The 14,848-nt window shown below is 38.0% G+C and overlaps 1 protein-coding gene across 1 annotated transcript in view; it reads left to right on the top strand.

Annotated features, from left to right (window-relative positions):
• Positions 1-998: 998 nt before the first annotated feature.
• The window catches only part of NEMF (nuclear export mediator factor), a 29,862-nt gene continuing 16,012 nt past the window's right edge, over positions 999-14,848 (top strand). Inside the window, exons 1-17 of the mRNA XM_070943127.1 lie at positions 999-1,127; positions 2,284-2,352; positions 3,016-3,118; positions 5,587-5,712; positions 6,943-7,091; positions 7,884-7,951; positions 8,230-8,313; positions 8,556-8,629; positions 9,437-9,507; positions 9,591-9,666; positions 10,066-10,128; positions 11,187-11,264; positions 12,133-12,341; positions 12,887-13,069; positions 13,295-13,358; positions 14,337-14,425; positions 14,589-14,692. Coding sequence (XP_070799228.1) covers positions 1,069-1,127; positions 2,284-2,352; positions 3,016-3,118; positions 5,587-5,712; positions 6,943-7,091; positions 7,884-7,951; positions 8,230-8,313; positions 8,556-8,629; positions 9,437-9,507; positions 9,591-9,666; positions 10,066-10,128; positions 11,187-11,264; positions 12,133-12,341; positions 12,887-13,069; positions 13,295-13,358; positions 14,337-14,425; positions 14,589-14,692 — 1,669 coding nt within the window. The 5' untranslated portion in view covers positions 999-1,068. The remainder of the gene's footprint in view (positions 1,128-2,283; positions 2,353-3,015; positions 3,119-5,586; positions 5,713-6,942; positions 7,092-7,883; positions 7,952-8,229; positions 8,314-8,555; positions 8,630-9,436; positions 9,508-9,590; positions 9,667-10,065; positions 10,129-11,186; positions 11,265-12,132; positions 12,342-12,886; positions 13,070-13,294; positions 13,359-14,336; positions 14,426-14,588; positions 14,693-14,848) is intronic.

Here is a 14,848-nt window from a genome sequence, read left to right on the forward strand (position 1 = left end):
CACTCAATTATATTAGGAAGAATGTATCTATCCCCTTTCTCTGGAACAGCATACTTCCAGAGGTTTGACTTCCTCCAATAATTGCCACAGGATTTATTTCAGTAATCCTCTAGGGCAGGTGAATTGAGATTCTTCCTAAATATACACGAGTAAAAAAATATAAACGGGTAAAATAAAGCTATAAGATGCTTTATTTTGTTATTTTTCTGTTACATTCATAGATGTTAATTTGTTTGTTTTTTTTAATTTGGATTCTGTTTACCCACAGCAGGTTAAAAGCTGCTTTGAATCAGTGATTGGACCAGAATATAAACCAAGTAAATGTTAGCCTTGGAAGAAACAGACAGTCTGGAAGATTGAGAAGAGCAGCAGCCGGACTTGGTCTGTAGATTCCCCAGCCTAGCAAACCTTTGGAAGTCATGTTTCATTTATGTTCAGGTCCAAGTTAGAAAACAATTAAAAATGCGAGCTAATAAGTATTGCAGTACGAATAAAATACAGTTTCCAAGTTTTTTAAAAAAATATTTTCAAGTGTTAGGTGTGTTGGAAGAAATAGGGTGGATGCTAATTTCCTACACGTGTACCTATAAAAGTTGGTATTTTTCATCGTTATTTGCGAATGTCTCCTTGTTCAAGAAAAATAACACTATGCTAAACTAAAAATATATAATACGCTTAAAGCAGTATGCAGTATTAATCTCTCTCCCCAAATAGTTGCACAGGATTTTCAAAAAACCAAACAAAAAAAAAATCCACTCCGATTTCTAGGTTGCCGCATGAATAGCTGAATTTCGGCTCTCCTAGCTCCCAAAACTTCGTGCAAATACACGTAGATTCACGATATAACACAGAGCTCAGATCCCAAAAGCCGCATAATCACCTAGTAGCGGAGCTAGTCGTTTTGGCTCCGCCTTCCTCCGCGAAATAAAGAAGTTTGGTCCCGCCGTCTCGCCATAGTTCCGTAATCCGGCGCGCAGGCGTGCGGCCCGGTCGCCTCCTATCGTAGGAGCGCGTAGGAACTGCTATAGGGAAGCCGTGTAGACGGAGCGGGGCTCGTTTCCGTCCACCATGAAGTCCCGTTTCAGCACGGTCGATATCAGGGCGGTTATAGCCGAACTGCGCCACAGGTACGGCCTTCGGATGTCTTTCGAAGCCACGCCCCGATGACTGCCGGCCCCGCCCAATAATCCCTTTGGGATACGCCCCTCCCCCCTCAACTGGTAGCTTCCAAGCAAGCGGTCCCTGTTTTTAGCTTTCTCGGCTTTTGGTTGGTTGGTGATGGCTGTTAGCGGAAGTCCGCTCTGTGCCTTCAGATGGTTTCAGGCTCCCCTTCTCCCAGTCTGAACTATTACTAAGCTAATTTGCTTAGTTTGGGAACTATTATTTAAAATTAAGTAAAGGTGTTGATATAAAGCAGGGGTCCTTAAACTTGGCAGCTTTAAGACTTGTGGACTTCAACTCCCAGAATTCTCCAGCCAGCTGTGCTGGCTGGAGAATTCTGGGAGTTGAAGTCCACAAGTCTTAAAGCGGCCAAGTTTGAAGACCTCTGATATAAAGTCTCCTTCAATTTGAGCTTGATTGTTGCATTAATTTGGATGTGGCTTGTCATTGCCTTTCTTGGGCATAATTTGTCGACCTCCCACTTAGCCTACAGCCCTGGGATTTCCTTGTGGTCTCCCTTCCAAGTACTGACCATGCCTGTCCACATGCTGCCATCTAACTGAATACAGATAGTCCTCGATTTAAATTATTTGGCAACTGTTTGAAGTTACTATGGCACTGAAAAAAGTGACTTATGACCATTTTCACATTTATGACTGTTGCGGCATCCCCTTTGTCATCGTGATTTATATTCAGATGCTTGACAACTGGTTCATATTTATGACGGTTGCAGTGTCATGGGATCACCTTTTGCGACCTTTTCTGATAAGCAACGTCAATGGGGAAGCCAGATTCACTTAACCGTGTTCGTAATTTTACAACTGCAGCGATTCACTTAACAAATGTGGCAAGAAAAGTCGTAAAATGGGGCAAAACTCACAAGAAATTTCTCACTTAGCAACATAAATTCTGGGCTTAATTGTGGTCATAAGTCGAAGACTACCTGTATGAGGCATAAGTTAAGTGCATGAAATCAGGTTTATCCTACTGAGTACATGGATAAATGTTTGCTGGGTCATCTTTTGTAATAATTTGCTAAAGAGTTTATAAAAAAATTATTTTTTTTCCCATAATTTGATCAGAAATATATAAAGCTCTAATTTTTTTCTTTTCTTTTTACAGCTTGTTGGGAATGAGGGTAAACAATGTTTATGATGTGGATAATAAGACATACCTAATCCGATTCCAAAAGTAAGAACAAACTTTCTTTTGTTTTCTTTTTTTGGTTATTTCTGTTGTTGGTGCTTATTCATTTTTAATATTTTTGAAATCCCCATCTCCCTTAGTACATCTTTTGTTGACTTACACACCAGCCTTTTTAAAGCAAATGTACAATTTCCCCCCCAAAAAATAATATTACAAATTAATAGAAGTTTGAACAGCAGTAGTTCAGCTTATATTTATGTCAGTGTTCAGTATCTTAAAACTGGCAAACATGCTGTATCAAATATTTTTTTAAAAAAATCAGTGTTTAAAATAGTAATTAAAAAATAAACCACAACATTTGACCTCTGACAAAGCTTTAATGAGACCTCTAAAGAAAACCTGCCAGAATGTTTATATTATCTAGGGCTGAATCTATCATACAATATAATATTTTAAAGACCCTGACACAAATAATTTGATTCTGTGCCACTTTTGGGTGTTCAGTCAAGTGACCGGCATATTCAGATTTTATAGATTAATATTATTTATGATTCAATTGTCTAAATTAAGGTTTTGAATTCAGTGAAAAAGGAAACCAAACTGGAAGTTTTGATAAGAAGAAGGGTTAACATTTATATATATTAGGATTCTAGGAAAAAATACAACTGCAGTATCAGTTGGGGTTTTTTTTTTTTTTTTGTCTTTTAGACCAGACTTCAAGGGTACACTTCTTCTGGAATCTGGCATTAGGATTCACATGACAGAATTTGAATGGCCAAAAAACATGATGCCATCTGGTTTTGCAATGAAAGTAAGTTGAGTTTCTTTTGTTCATTAAAGATTCCTTGCAAAATGGTGAGAAAATTGAAGCTAATAATTGTTGATTTTCCTTTTGTAAATATCAGTTTGCTTGGCAGAATTTGTTTTGGGGTTAATAACAACCAGATACATAGTTGGTGTTTTGCAAGATTGATAACAACAAGGCAGTTGTCTTTTCTCTGATTTAATTAGAAATTCTGCTAGTTTACTTCAAGAGTAGAAGGATGAATAACAGGGATTGAAAAATGACCCTTTTTACATGTATGTCTTATGGTCTTAAAAAGACCACATCTCTGTGGTCATGTGATCAAAATTTAGATGCTTGGCAACTGGTTCATATTTGTGATGGTTGCAGTGACCTGGGGTCATGCAATCATCTTCTGACAAGCAAAGTCAATGGGGAAGCCAGATTCACTTAACAACCGTATCACTAACAACAATTTCAGTGATTCAGTTAACAACTGTTTTAAGAAAAGTTGTAAAATAGGGCAAAACACACTGAACAAATGTTTTACTTAACAATGGAAATGTTGGGCTCCTTTGTGGTCATAAATCGAGGACTACCTGTAATTCCATTTAATTCAATAAAGTTTAGTTTAGAGTACATTTGTTTACAAATACTTCCCAATAAAACATGGTTTGTAGTTTCATCATCCACATAATTACATGGTATTTTTTAAGTACACAAATTGGGAACTCATAAAAGTGTCCTATTCTGATTCAGCATCTATTCTGTTACTCAGTCTCTGGATTAAGACAGGGAAGGATCTTTTCCATCATTATTACTTCATCATTTTGTCTGTCCATGTTAGAGATTGAACCTGGGACCCTCAAAATGCAAAGTATATGCACAGCTGCTGAACTGTGCACTTTCCCATTAGTGTAACTTCAATAGGATATTAACATTCTTTCTTAAAGTGAACTGAATTGTGAGACTGGCCATTTGAATTCATAGCTGAGTTCAGGCCATACTATTTCCTAGAGTAGGGCTGGACAATGTGGCCTCCTGGAGATACCATAGTTATCTCCAGCTCTTATCTGTCTCTTGCGGAGGTCAGTGGCTGAAGGGTTGGGTCTTCATATTATAACTCTGCAGACTCCCATTAAGTTCGAACAAATGGACGGCTCAACCCTAGGCGAACAGCCTGCTACATATGTGACAGAACTGACGAGACTTGAAATTGGACGACATTGGGAGTTGGTGCGATTTGTGGTAGTGGAGACAATGATAGAATCTGTTATCCTGGGGCTATCATGGTTGGACAAGTGGAAGCCCACCATTTGGTGGGAGGGGGGCTACCGCAAACTAAAAATGGTATTGGGTCCTGAACCCCCAGAGGATGGTTCTAGTAAAGGAGCTGTGGGGTGAGAAACAGAGCCATCCCTACTGGAGGAGGTCCCAAGGATATACTGGGACTTAAAACGTGTATTCAGCGAAAAGGAATGTGAATCCCTCCCACCACATCGCCCCACCGACTGTGCTATAGAACTGAAGCCTGGTCTTCGGTTGCCCAAACCTCGCATGTATGCAATGACTCCCCAGGAACTGGAGGAGCTACATCGATATATCGATAGTAATCTGGCTAGGGGATTCATAAAACCCAGCAGATCACACATGGCAGCGCTGGTACTATTTAAAGAGAAGAAAGACGGTGGCCTTCGCTTATGTGTTGATTTTCGGGGATTGAATGCAGTATGTGTGGAACCCTTGTACCCGTTACCCCTTATGACAGACCTGCTCTCCACTTTGGCTACTGGTAAGATTTTCACCAAGCTCGATCTATGAGAAGCATATTACAGAGTCCGTATCCGTGACGGTGATGAGCGGAAGACAACTTTCAACTGTCCTCTTGGGAGTTACAAGTTCCAGGTTATGCCGTTCGGGTTGCAGGGGGCTCCCGCAGTATTTATGCAACTTATTAATAGCGTGCTCTATGACCATCTGTATAGGGGAGTCCTAGTCTATTTGGACAATATCCTGATATATTCCACCACCATGGAAGAACATAAACAACTTGTGAGACAGGTTCTAACAAAACTGTTAAATGCCCAGTTATTTGTGAAACTTTCAAAATGTGAGTTTCGTAAACTCCCAGATGATGGGAATTGCAATATCTGTAGACCAAACTTGCCATGCATTACAGACAATTTCATGTGCTTTTTAGCTTGGTACTATGTTGGCTTCCCACTGTCAAATGCAACTAAGTCTTTCATAGTAATATGACAGACTATTAACAACCATTTTATTTTATTTAATAACAAATACACTATCCTCATCCAAGGGAAGGAAGATAATATGTGGCTAAACTATAATTCATCCAAGGCATTTCCGTGAAAATTGAAGTTTTTGATGGTCTTGTTCTTATGTTCTTTACATGAAAAGGTTGCCAACTCTGTTCTGATCGAATGCACATTACTCTGTCATTGTTTTAAGACTTCTTTGTTCTCTTTTATCAACAGTGTCGCAAACATTTGAAGTCCAGAAGGCTTGTGAGTGTGAAGCAACTTGGCATTGACAGAATAGTCGATTTCCAGTTTGGGAGTGATGAAGCAGCATATCATTTGATTATAGAGCTTTATGACAGAGTAAGTAGAGAAGGAATGTCTGAGACAGGGGCCTGGGGACAGTCTCTTTCCTCTACATGCCTTCCTAAAAAAAGGTGTTTTTTTTTTTTTTCAAAAGTCTCATTTGGTAAATACTCCACCTTGGTTTCTATTACATGTGGGGTTGAGCTCACAGAATGTTTAGACATGGCTGTAGTGGTGGTGAATTACAAACCTAACATTCCAATGACGGGTGCTTTCTGAGTTTGGTTGCTTTTTGCAGATGTTTCCTCATCCAAAGTAGGTAACATCATCAGTGCTAGAAGAGAGTGGGATTTGGATCATTTTATATACTAGAGCCATGATGGCGAACCTATGGCACATGTGCTACAGGTGGCACTCGTAGCCATATCAGTGGGCACCCCAGCTCAGCTCCGGCGCGCATGCCAACTGATTTTCGGGCCTTCTGGGCCCACCAGAAGTAGGGAAACAGGCTGTTTCCTGCCTCCGGAGGGCCTGGGGTGGGTGGGGAAGGCCCGTTTTTCTTTCTCACCTGGATCCAGATCCTCTCTATGCATCTGGGGAGGGCAAAAACAGCCTTCCCCACCTGCTCGGAGATCCTCCGGAGGCCTGAAATGGCCCGCATAAAATTATGGGTGTGGGCACACACACGCACGAACCTCCCCCGCCCCCCCTTCCTGGCACACGATGGCAAAAAGGTTAGCCATCACTGTACTAGAGCTTGTCCTGTCAATGTTGGTGGGAGTGGCCTTGGTGGTTCTTTGGATGAGCTGTTTACTGTTAGCTTGTTGGACAGTTCCTTCATTGGGTATTGTTTGCTTCTTGATTGTTGGCCTAATGTTAATCTTGGTGTTAAATCTCTGCTTATCTTAAAATTCAGATCTTTGAAGGATGCCAAGGTTGGGAAGAAGGCATATATGACTTTCTATTTCCTCATATCTTCTGATGCTATCATGGCCTATGGAGCTGATTCTTGCCATTGTTGAAAAAGATCCCTTCATGTCATGTCTTCCCTAACTCTGAAAGATTTCTCTTTTCATCATATCCTCATTTATTTAGGGCTTCCTAATTAACTTCTGGTGCTGTCTCTTTTTCAAATTTTCTTATAGTATTTTGGAAATATTCCAGAAACTTTACCTGAATATCCCCTCTAGCTTGCGCAGGAGAAAATACACAGATCAAAATCTGAGCTTCTGTGGAAAAAGTTTCAGATCTGCATTTTAATGACAAACTGCTCTGAATTTGTTGCAGGGCAATATTGTTCTTACTGACCATGAGTACCTTATTTTGAATATCCTGAGATTTCGCACAGATGATGCAGATGATGTCAAGTTTGCAGTGCGGGAACATTATCCAGTTGATCATGTCAAAACTGCAACATCATTGCCCAGTTTAGAAAGGTATTATTATATTTTATACAGAGCTTACAATTGGGGCAAACTCAAGTTTTAAGAAATAAGCATAAATTATGTGTTTTAAGAGACCTAGTGGCTGGAGGTAGGAAATTTTGCTTACATCTTTTTCTCTCATTTTGCATTTTTGTTTGTAAGTAGTATGATAGGTTTTTGTAGTACTTCTAATTTTATCATAAAAAAGAATCTTGGCCTCCAGAAACTTGTGATTGGAATATGTTAAGGAGTATTTTGATAAAATAATGTATCTTTTCAAAAGGATATTTCAAAGGCTTTCTGGCCCTAAAAATGTAAAGACGGCCTCATGGATTGTAATGAGAGAAATAGTATTGTAGTATGAAGTAGTGTGTAATATTTAGTTGTAAGATATTTTTTTCCTTGCTAAAAGTTTGATTAGCTCATTTTACAATAGGAAAAGCAAATAAACATTTTAAAGAACACAGAATGAAACTACTTCTAAATGAAAAATCTTGGGCCATATTAAAAGATTTACAAATGGACTGCTGATGTATGCATCTGCTTTATTAGATCCATGAAATAACAGTATTTGTCTTGAGTTAGGCTGTATTTAACAATGGCAGTTGTACAGGAAGTTATTTTTGATCTGTTATGCAAATCCTGTACATTATTTAGGTTTGAGTATAATTTGAATAATCTGTTTTTTAAAATGATTGATGCCTTCTGAGCAGAGAAAACATTCCTTGTTTAACTTTATTGTATATGTTAACAGTATATTATCAGAATTTATTCTTTTTTATTATTTCTTCACTCCTTTCGTAGGTTAACAGAATTAATAACAAGTGCACCTAAAGGAGATCAACTAAAGAGAGTCCTAAATCCTCACCTTCGTAAGTATCAATTTCTTCTATTTTTAAAGAAAATTACAAGATGATTTGATTGTATGTTATTTGAGGGTATGAAATAACAGATATGTATAAATCAAAAAGTTCAACTCTATTTTGAGAATTCTCATTTTAAACTTATCTTTAAAATAATCAAAATCGTCCCTCTTAAAAAATAGCATTTCTAGTAAATGATGTGGAAGAAGCCACACCTTTTTTCCTCAAATTTGGGCTTTTAAAAAAATAACTATTATCTTTTTTTTTTCCTCCTCCAAAAAATACAGCTTATGGGATCACTCTGATTGAACATTGCCTTATAGAAGCAGGATTTTCAGGTAGCATCAAAGTAGAGCAGATAGAAAGTAAAGGTAGGTACTGAAACATTTGAATGTGTTAATGTCTGGCATAATTTCCTGTGTACTATAATAATATGTAATAGTTATTTAAAAACTTATTTCCCTTTTTTTTAAAAAATCTTGAACTTGGGGTTCATGCAATTTTCTGGGCAGCCTGTTCTCTGATAGTCCCAACATAGAGAGGATATGCTGTGCCACAGCAAGAATGTGCAGTTTTATACATCTTGAGTTTCAACACCTGTTTCTTCTTCTAGATATTGAAAAGATACTAGCCGCTTTACAAAAAGCTGAAGACTGCATGGAAGAAACCGAGAACTTTAATGCCAAGGTAGTTTATAATTTGGGGACAAACGCTTTGGTTTTTATACCTGGCACACTCCATGGATTTAAAGCATTTCTAGCTTTACAGCAACACAACTGCTCAGGGGGAGATACCTTGAGTCTTTCTAGTTAACAATCAAGGCTGCCGAGGGCTCTTTTGGAAATACTATATCAACAAAAGAAGCTGGGGAGGTGAAGTGAGGGAAATTTGGCCTTCAAAAGGGCCTGGTGGCTCAGCAGACTAAAAGCATTGTGATTAACACCAGCTGTCTGCAATTACTGTAAGTTCAAATCTCACCAGGCTCAAGGTTGACTCAGCCTTCCATCCTTTCTAAGGTAGGTAAAATGAGGGCCCAGTTTGTGGGGGCAATAAGCTGACTTTGTATAACTATACAAAAGTATGAAGGCTATTGCTTAACACATTGTAAGCTGCCCTGAGAAGGGCGGCATATAAATCAAATTTTTTAAAAAATAATACCACAGATGCTGTAACAAATATTATGTAGAGGAATTCCACGTTGAGTTTTCTGTTGCTTCATGCCATTTCTTAATTCTTTTCCCAAGAAATTCTGGCCTTGGGTTTACTACCTTGAGGCCACGTTGCTAATGTTTATGTCGTATTTCAGTATTCTCTGGATGCAAAATGGCTAGCAGAAAAACCAGACAAACTGTAAAAGAGAACAGCAACAAAAAGCCTCATTAATTGTACTGAAGATCTGCAAGTGGCTAAAGAGGATATATACTCTTACATTTCCAGCAGTAGAAAATAGATGTAATGCATAAGGATTTTCTTTTCCCTCCATCTTTTTAATAGGGCTACATCATCCAAAAAAGGGAGAAAAAACCAAGTCTGGAACCAAACAAGTCTCCTGAAGAAATCCTCACGTATGTATTTTGAGAGAAGTGGGTTTTGTGACTGTGCTGTGCTCTGGTGGTCAGCAAACACCAATGCAAAGCATTTCTTTCAGGTATGAGGAATTTCACCCTTTCTTGTTTTCGCAACACTCAAAATGTCCTTACGTGGAATTTGAATCTTTCAACAAGGTACAGTGCTATGCTCGGTTCTGGATGTTATATGTCATTTTTATCATATCAAGGGCTGGAAATGTAATTAATTACACTGAACAAGAATTCTTCCTTGTATTTGTTAATAAGAATGATTTGGTTATCTTCTTGAATAATTAAAGAGAACATTAAGATTTTGAATTGATCTTGAGAGAACTTTACTCAGCTTTTGGGGGTAGTTAACTTTTGTGGCAAAGCTGATCCGAATGAAATCTGCACAAAGAAGTGCCTTTACTGAGGCAAACTTTGGGTCTGAAATTTGTTTTGCAAATTTCCAGTGGACATTTTAAGTAGATCTATGTAAGGCGTACTGGTGCAATCAAATATTCTAATTTTCTTTTTCTTGTTACGTTTTGTGTTTCTTTATGGTTTTGGAAGGCAGTGGATGAATTTTACTCTAAGCTGGAAAGCCAGAAGATAGACTTAAAGGCATTGCAACAGGTACTCATCTTGTGAAAAAGATGAACTATGTTTTTCTGAAAAATGGGCACTCTAGTTCACCTGGGAAGAATTATATTATAATCTAGCCAAGGGATGTCAAACTCATGTCATCATGGTGGCATCACGTGACATATCTGGACTTTCTCCCCCATCGCTAAACTGGGTGTGGGTGTGGCCAGTGCGTGATGCATCTGGCCTGTGTGCTGGGTGTTTGACAGTCCTGACCTAGCCAATAAGCCAAGTTCTCGCTTGTCTGGAGAAGCAATGATGAAGCTTTCATTCATCATTAGATCAGAATGGTAACCAATAACAGCTAGTTTGCTAAGTTGAACAACCTGGAATCTATTTTACTTGATCCAAAATTACTATTATGGAAATGTTATATTCCTATATATATTCTCTGTTAATTCTTTTATGCTACTGTAGTTTTAAGAGGAAAATTCTCTTCTCATTTCCATTTTTTACTCATGGCTATTTTGGTTTTAGAAAATGACAAGTTTAACCTCCATATATTTTTTTTCCTTCTTGTTCTTTTACATTTGAATTTTCCTCTGCTTTTTCATTGTAATTCTGGTATGTCCTCAGAATTATTCCACCTGAAAAGATTAAGTCTCTCAATGAAGCTCCAGTAAGACTGAGCATGCACGTGTATTTTTTTTAATTCTTTCCATACTGCTCAAGAGTTTTGTAAGTGCCTGTATTGCAAAAAGTATTGTGAATCCTTGTGTCTAACATTATCTTAGTTATTGTTAATTTTGACCATTAAATCTCATCAAGATGGTCATTCTGTCATTGTTTCTATGATTTCCTTTCCTTTGTTTGCATTACGCTATTGATTTAAAGGGTAAATGTATAAATATGTATACAGGGAGGAGGCCTATACTATACTTTTCCCAATTTCAGAATTTAAAATAAACTAACATTGCTTTTTGCCCTCTGTTCAAATATTGCCATTGCCTTCAGTTCTTCTCATTTTACATTTCACTTCCTCTGTCTATGTTAGGAGAAGGCTCAAATGAGTGTGTTACTTCTCCCACTTCTGTGTTTTTTATTGAAAGGAAAAACAAGCACTGAAGAAGCTGGAAAATGTGCGGAAGGACCACGAATACAGATTAGAAGCTCTTCATCAAGCTCAGGTAGAAACATTGCTTCCTTTTAAATTCAGTGGGAATATGTAGCATTATTGCACAATCTCGGATGGTCTTGTCGTTCAAGAATTCTAGCCTAGTTTCGGTAAAATAATGTGTTCATACTGGAATAAATCTTAAAATTATGATGGGGAAGACAGGTAATGCTGGCGTGGAAATGCTGGGCTAAATGAGCAAACAATTTACTGTGGCTTCAGCTTCAGATATTCGGAAGAACATCTGGGTGTACATCTTTTTTGTGTGTTTCTGTCATGTTTGTATTTTCACTGAAACACACACACACTACTCCTCCTCAGAACTATTACTGGTAGAATGACCATGTAGTCATGCATAGTGGCTTTCTACAGCAGACAGCTAAATATCTCTGCAGATTGTAAAACACTGAGAATTTTGTGAATGAGGATTTGATGATACATGTAATCAATAAATCTGCCAGCCTTAACCTTGGTCTAGGGACGGCCTATTTTTCAGAAAGATCAATTGTGATCAGGAGTGCACCAACTTCCCAGTTTATTAAATCGGGCATAGCTATTTTATGTTTCCAGATAAACAAAACCCTTTTTTGCACCTTGATCTACACAATTGCAATACCTGTCTTTCTTTCCCTCCTCCTCAACCTCCCCCCTTTTTAAATCCCATAATTTGTTATTTCAGTTCACCAGTTATTTTTGAAGAATGGTTTTCTATCAATTCTTGACAATTTCCTGTAGCACAATACTCATAGCATAACCAACATCCAAATACTAAGTCTCAGTACATACAGCTCTGAAGTCTTTAGCAAGTTCTAATTTTTTTATCTTTGTGATAAAGGAAAAAGCGGGGTCTCAACAGTTACTGTCTCCTTTACTTTCCAAAGGAAATTGACAAGGTGAAAGGTGAGCTTGTGGAAATGAACCTGGAGATAGTCGATCGAGCCATCCAGGTGGTCCGCAGTGCCTTAGCCAACCAGATTGATTGGACAGAGATTGGAGTCATTGTCAAAGAAGCCCAGGCCCAAGGAGACCCAGTAGCAAGTGCCATCAAAGAACTGAAGCTGCAGACAAACCATATCACAATGCTCCTAAAGTAAGTTATCAAGCAGATGAGAGGAGTGTCCTGGAATGGAGCCAAGGCTTTTGCCTATCAAGGCAATATTATATTTCCATATAATGAAAGGGAATCTGTTGACATCCAGATATTAGGCTTCAGTTCTCATCAAGATCAGTTAGAATGATCATACCTTAGGGATCTTGGGAGATGTAGCCCAGTAATTTCAAGATCAGGAATAGATGACAATTGTTGAATTGAAATTATAGTTGTAGAACTCACCATTCTGAAAATGGCTGTTAACTTAAAAAAAAACCAAAAACTTCCAACCTTTGAAGCTATATGGAAATAAAAGGTCAAGACAAAAACAGGCCCAGGCAAAAAAATAATAATCATTAACTTGTGTTAACCATGCAAAATTTTACTGTATATCTTCAGGAATGTAGAACAGAACCAGAATGAAAAATGGTGATCAAATTTACTCCGCTATCCTCCTGAATATGAAATACATAATTATTTAAAATTATTATTAAAAGAGATGCTTCTGGTCAGCAAAACAGATTTTTTTTTTTTTGCTGGATTAGAAACCCGTATGTGATCTCAGAAGAGGAGGAGGAGGAGGATGAGGAGGAGGAAAAACCTAAAATAGAAGAATCAAAGGGAAAGAAAAAGAAGAAGAAAGTCAAACAACTCCAGAAGCCTCTGAAGAATCAGCCTATGCTAGTGGATGTGGATCTCAGCTTGTCAGCTTACGCAAATGCCAAAAAGTAAGAAAAGGGTAAGAATTGGCTGGCATACCTTTAAAAGTGGGGCCTTTTGGATGGATTGGTTGAAGAAGTAAAGTGAGGCCACAGTTAGCATTCCATTTAAATCGCTATTTTCTTCCCAATGTTAATTAAATCATGCAGGATGGGCAAATATGATTGCTTGAAATGTGCGCTTAATTTGGAGAGGGTTGGCCTAGAGATATGACATGCTTTCATGTTTCTCAGATATTACGATCACAAGAGACACGCAGCCAGAAAAACCCAGAAAACGGTGGAAGCAGCAGAAAAGGTACATTGGTGGTTTTCTTGCTTTCGTTGTTTATGGAAAAAGAAATTAGAACAGCACCCTTCATAATCTCTACTCAGACTGATACAATTTCAGTTTTCCTGAAGCTCTGTGCCATTGACTTAACCAGCTGCCCCATTTTTATGTAGTGGCATATTGATCATGCTGAAGGAAGTGGCTTTGCAAAATTATTTAGTTCACTGGAACTACTGTCAAGCAGTGGTTAAAATCACGAGGTTTAAAGCTTAACTTGGGTTAAACCAAGAATATCTACGCTTGTTTGGCTGGTTGATGCATTTGGTGGGTTGCTATTGCAATAAGTGTGGCCCATCATCGGACACTCCTTTACCAGAAGGCCTATTAGTGAGAATGCTCCACATTTATTCACTAGCCTTCCAAGATATAGTCTTCCATTTCCCATTTTATCTTTCTTTTTTTTCCTGAGCAGATGGGCACATTTTTAAGCAAAGCACTGACTTGAAACTGGTTCTCATTTTTATCATGTAGCATACTTTTGAGCCTTTTTGGAGTCAAGGGATTGTCTTGGAAATAAAGATAATGCTGGAGGTTTTTCTTTTCCAGCATGCAGCTTTGTTAATCACATGACCCTTCAAAATTAATTAACAGGACTGGTAGAACTGTTAGTGGATTCATAGATGCCCATAGACATCATGTTGCAAATTCAACATATAAGTTGTCCGAGAGGAGAGCTTGTACTAAAATATAGGCAGACTCACAAAGGTGATCAAAAATACTGTTAGTGTAGCAGCATTAGGGTCTAAGGAAATTCAGAAAAATAACCTGGATTGCAGTTAGTAGGAGAATAATACATTGGTATTATTCTAGAAGAAGAAGAAGAAGATGGCTATTTTTTAGACAGCTTTGTTTGATTCATGTTCCAAATTATTGCTGGGTATAGATTGTGTTGCTTCTTTAAAAGACGAACTGTGGTGGATGGTTTGGTTTTGTTCATCTATACAGGCTTTCAAATCAGCAGAAAAGAAGACCAAGCAAACACTGAAAGAGGTCCAAACAGTTACTACCATTCAGAAGGCTAGAAAGGTTTACTGGTGAGTTTCTAAAATACGATTCTGCACTAATCCTTTTGTTCCACATTTTCATCTGAGAGTGAGATTGAGGTTAGTAAATGGTGGGCTAAATGTTCCTTACACTGAAGACCTTCTAAGAATCCTTTATATCAATATTATCTTTTGGTTTGTTGTAATCCGACAGGTTTGAGAAATTCCTGTGGTTCATTAGCTCTGAAAATTACCTTATTATAGCTGGAAGAGACCAACAACAAAATGAAATGATTGTCAAGCGATACTTAAAGCCAGGTGAGTGACTTGGTTCACATTAACGCAGAATACTAATGAATACCCTTAACTTGTATATAATCCTGTGTGATATTTAAGTATTTATTTAAGTGTGTTAATGTTGTTCCTTTCTGTGGTATCAACTTGATGTGTAATTAATATCATTAGGTGATGATC

This window comes from Pituophis catenifer, unplaced genomic scaffold (genome assembly GCF_029215685.1).
Source record: "Pituophis catenifer annectens isolate HBS135680 unplaced genomic scaffold, rPitCat1.0.hap2 SCAF_1, whole genome shotgun sequence".
Classification (NCBI taxonomy): Eukaryota; Metazoa; Chordata; class Lepidosauria; order Squamata; family Colubridae; genus Pituophis; species Pituophis catenifer.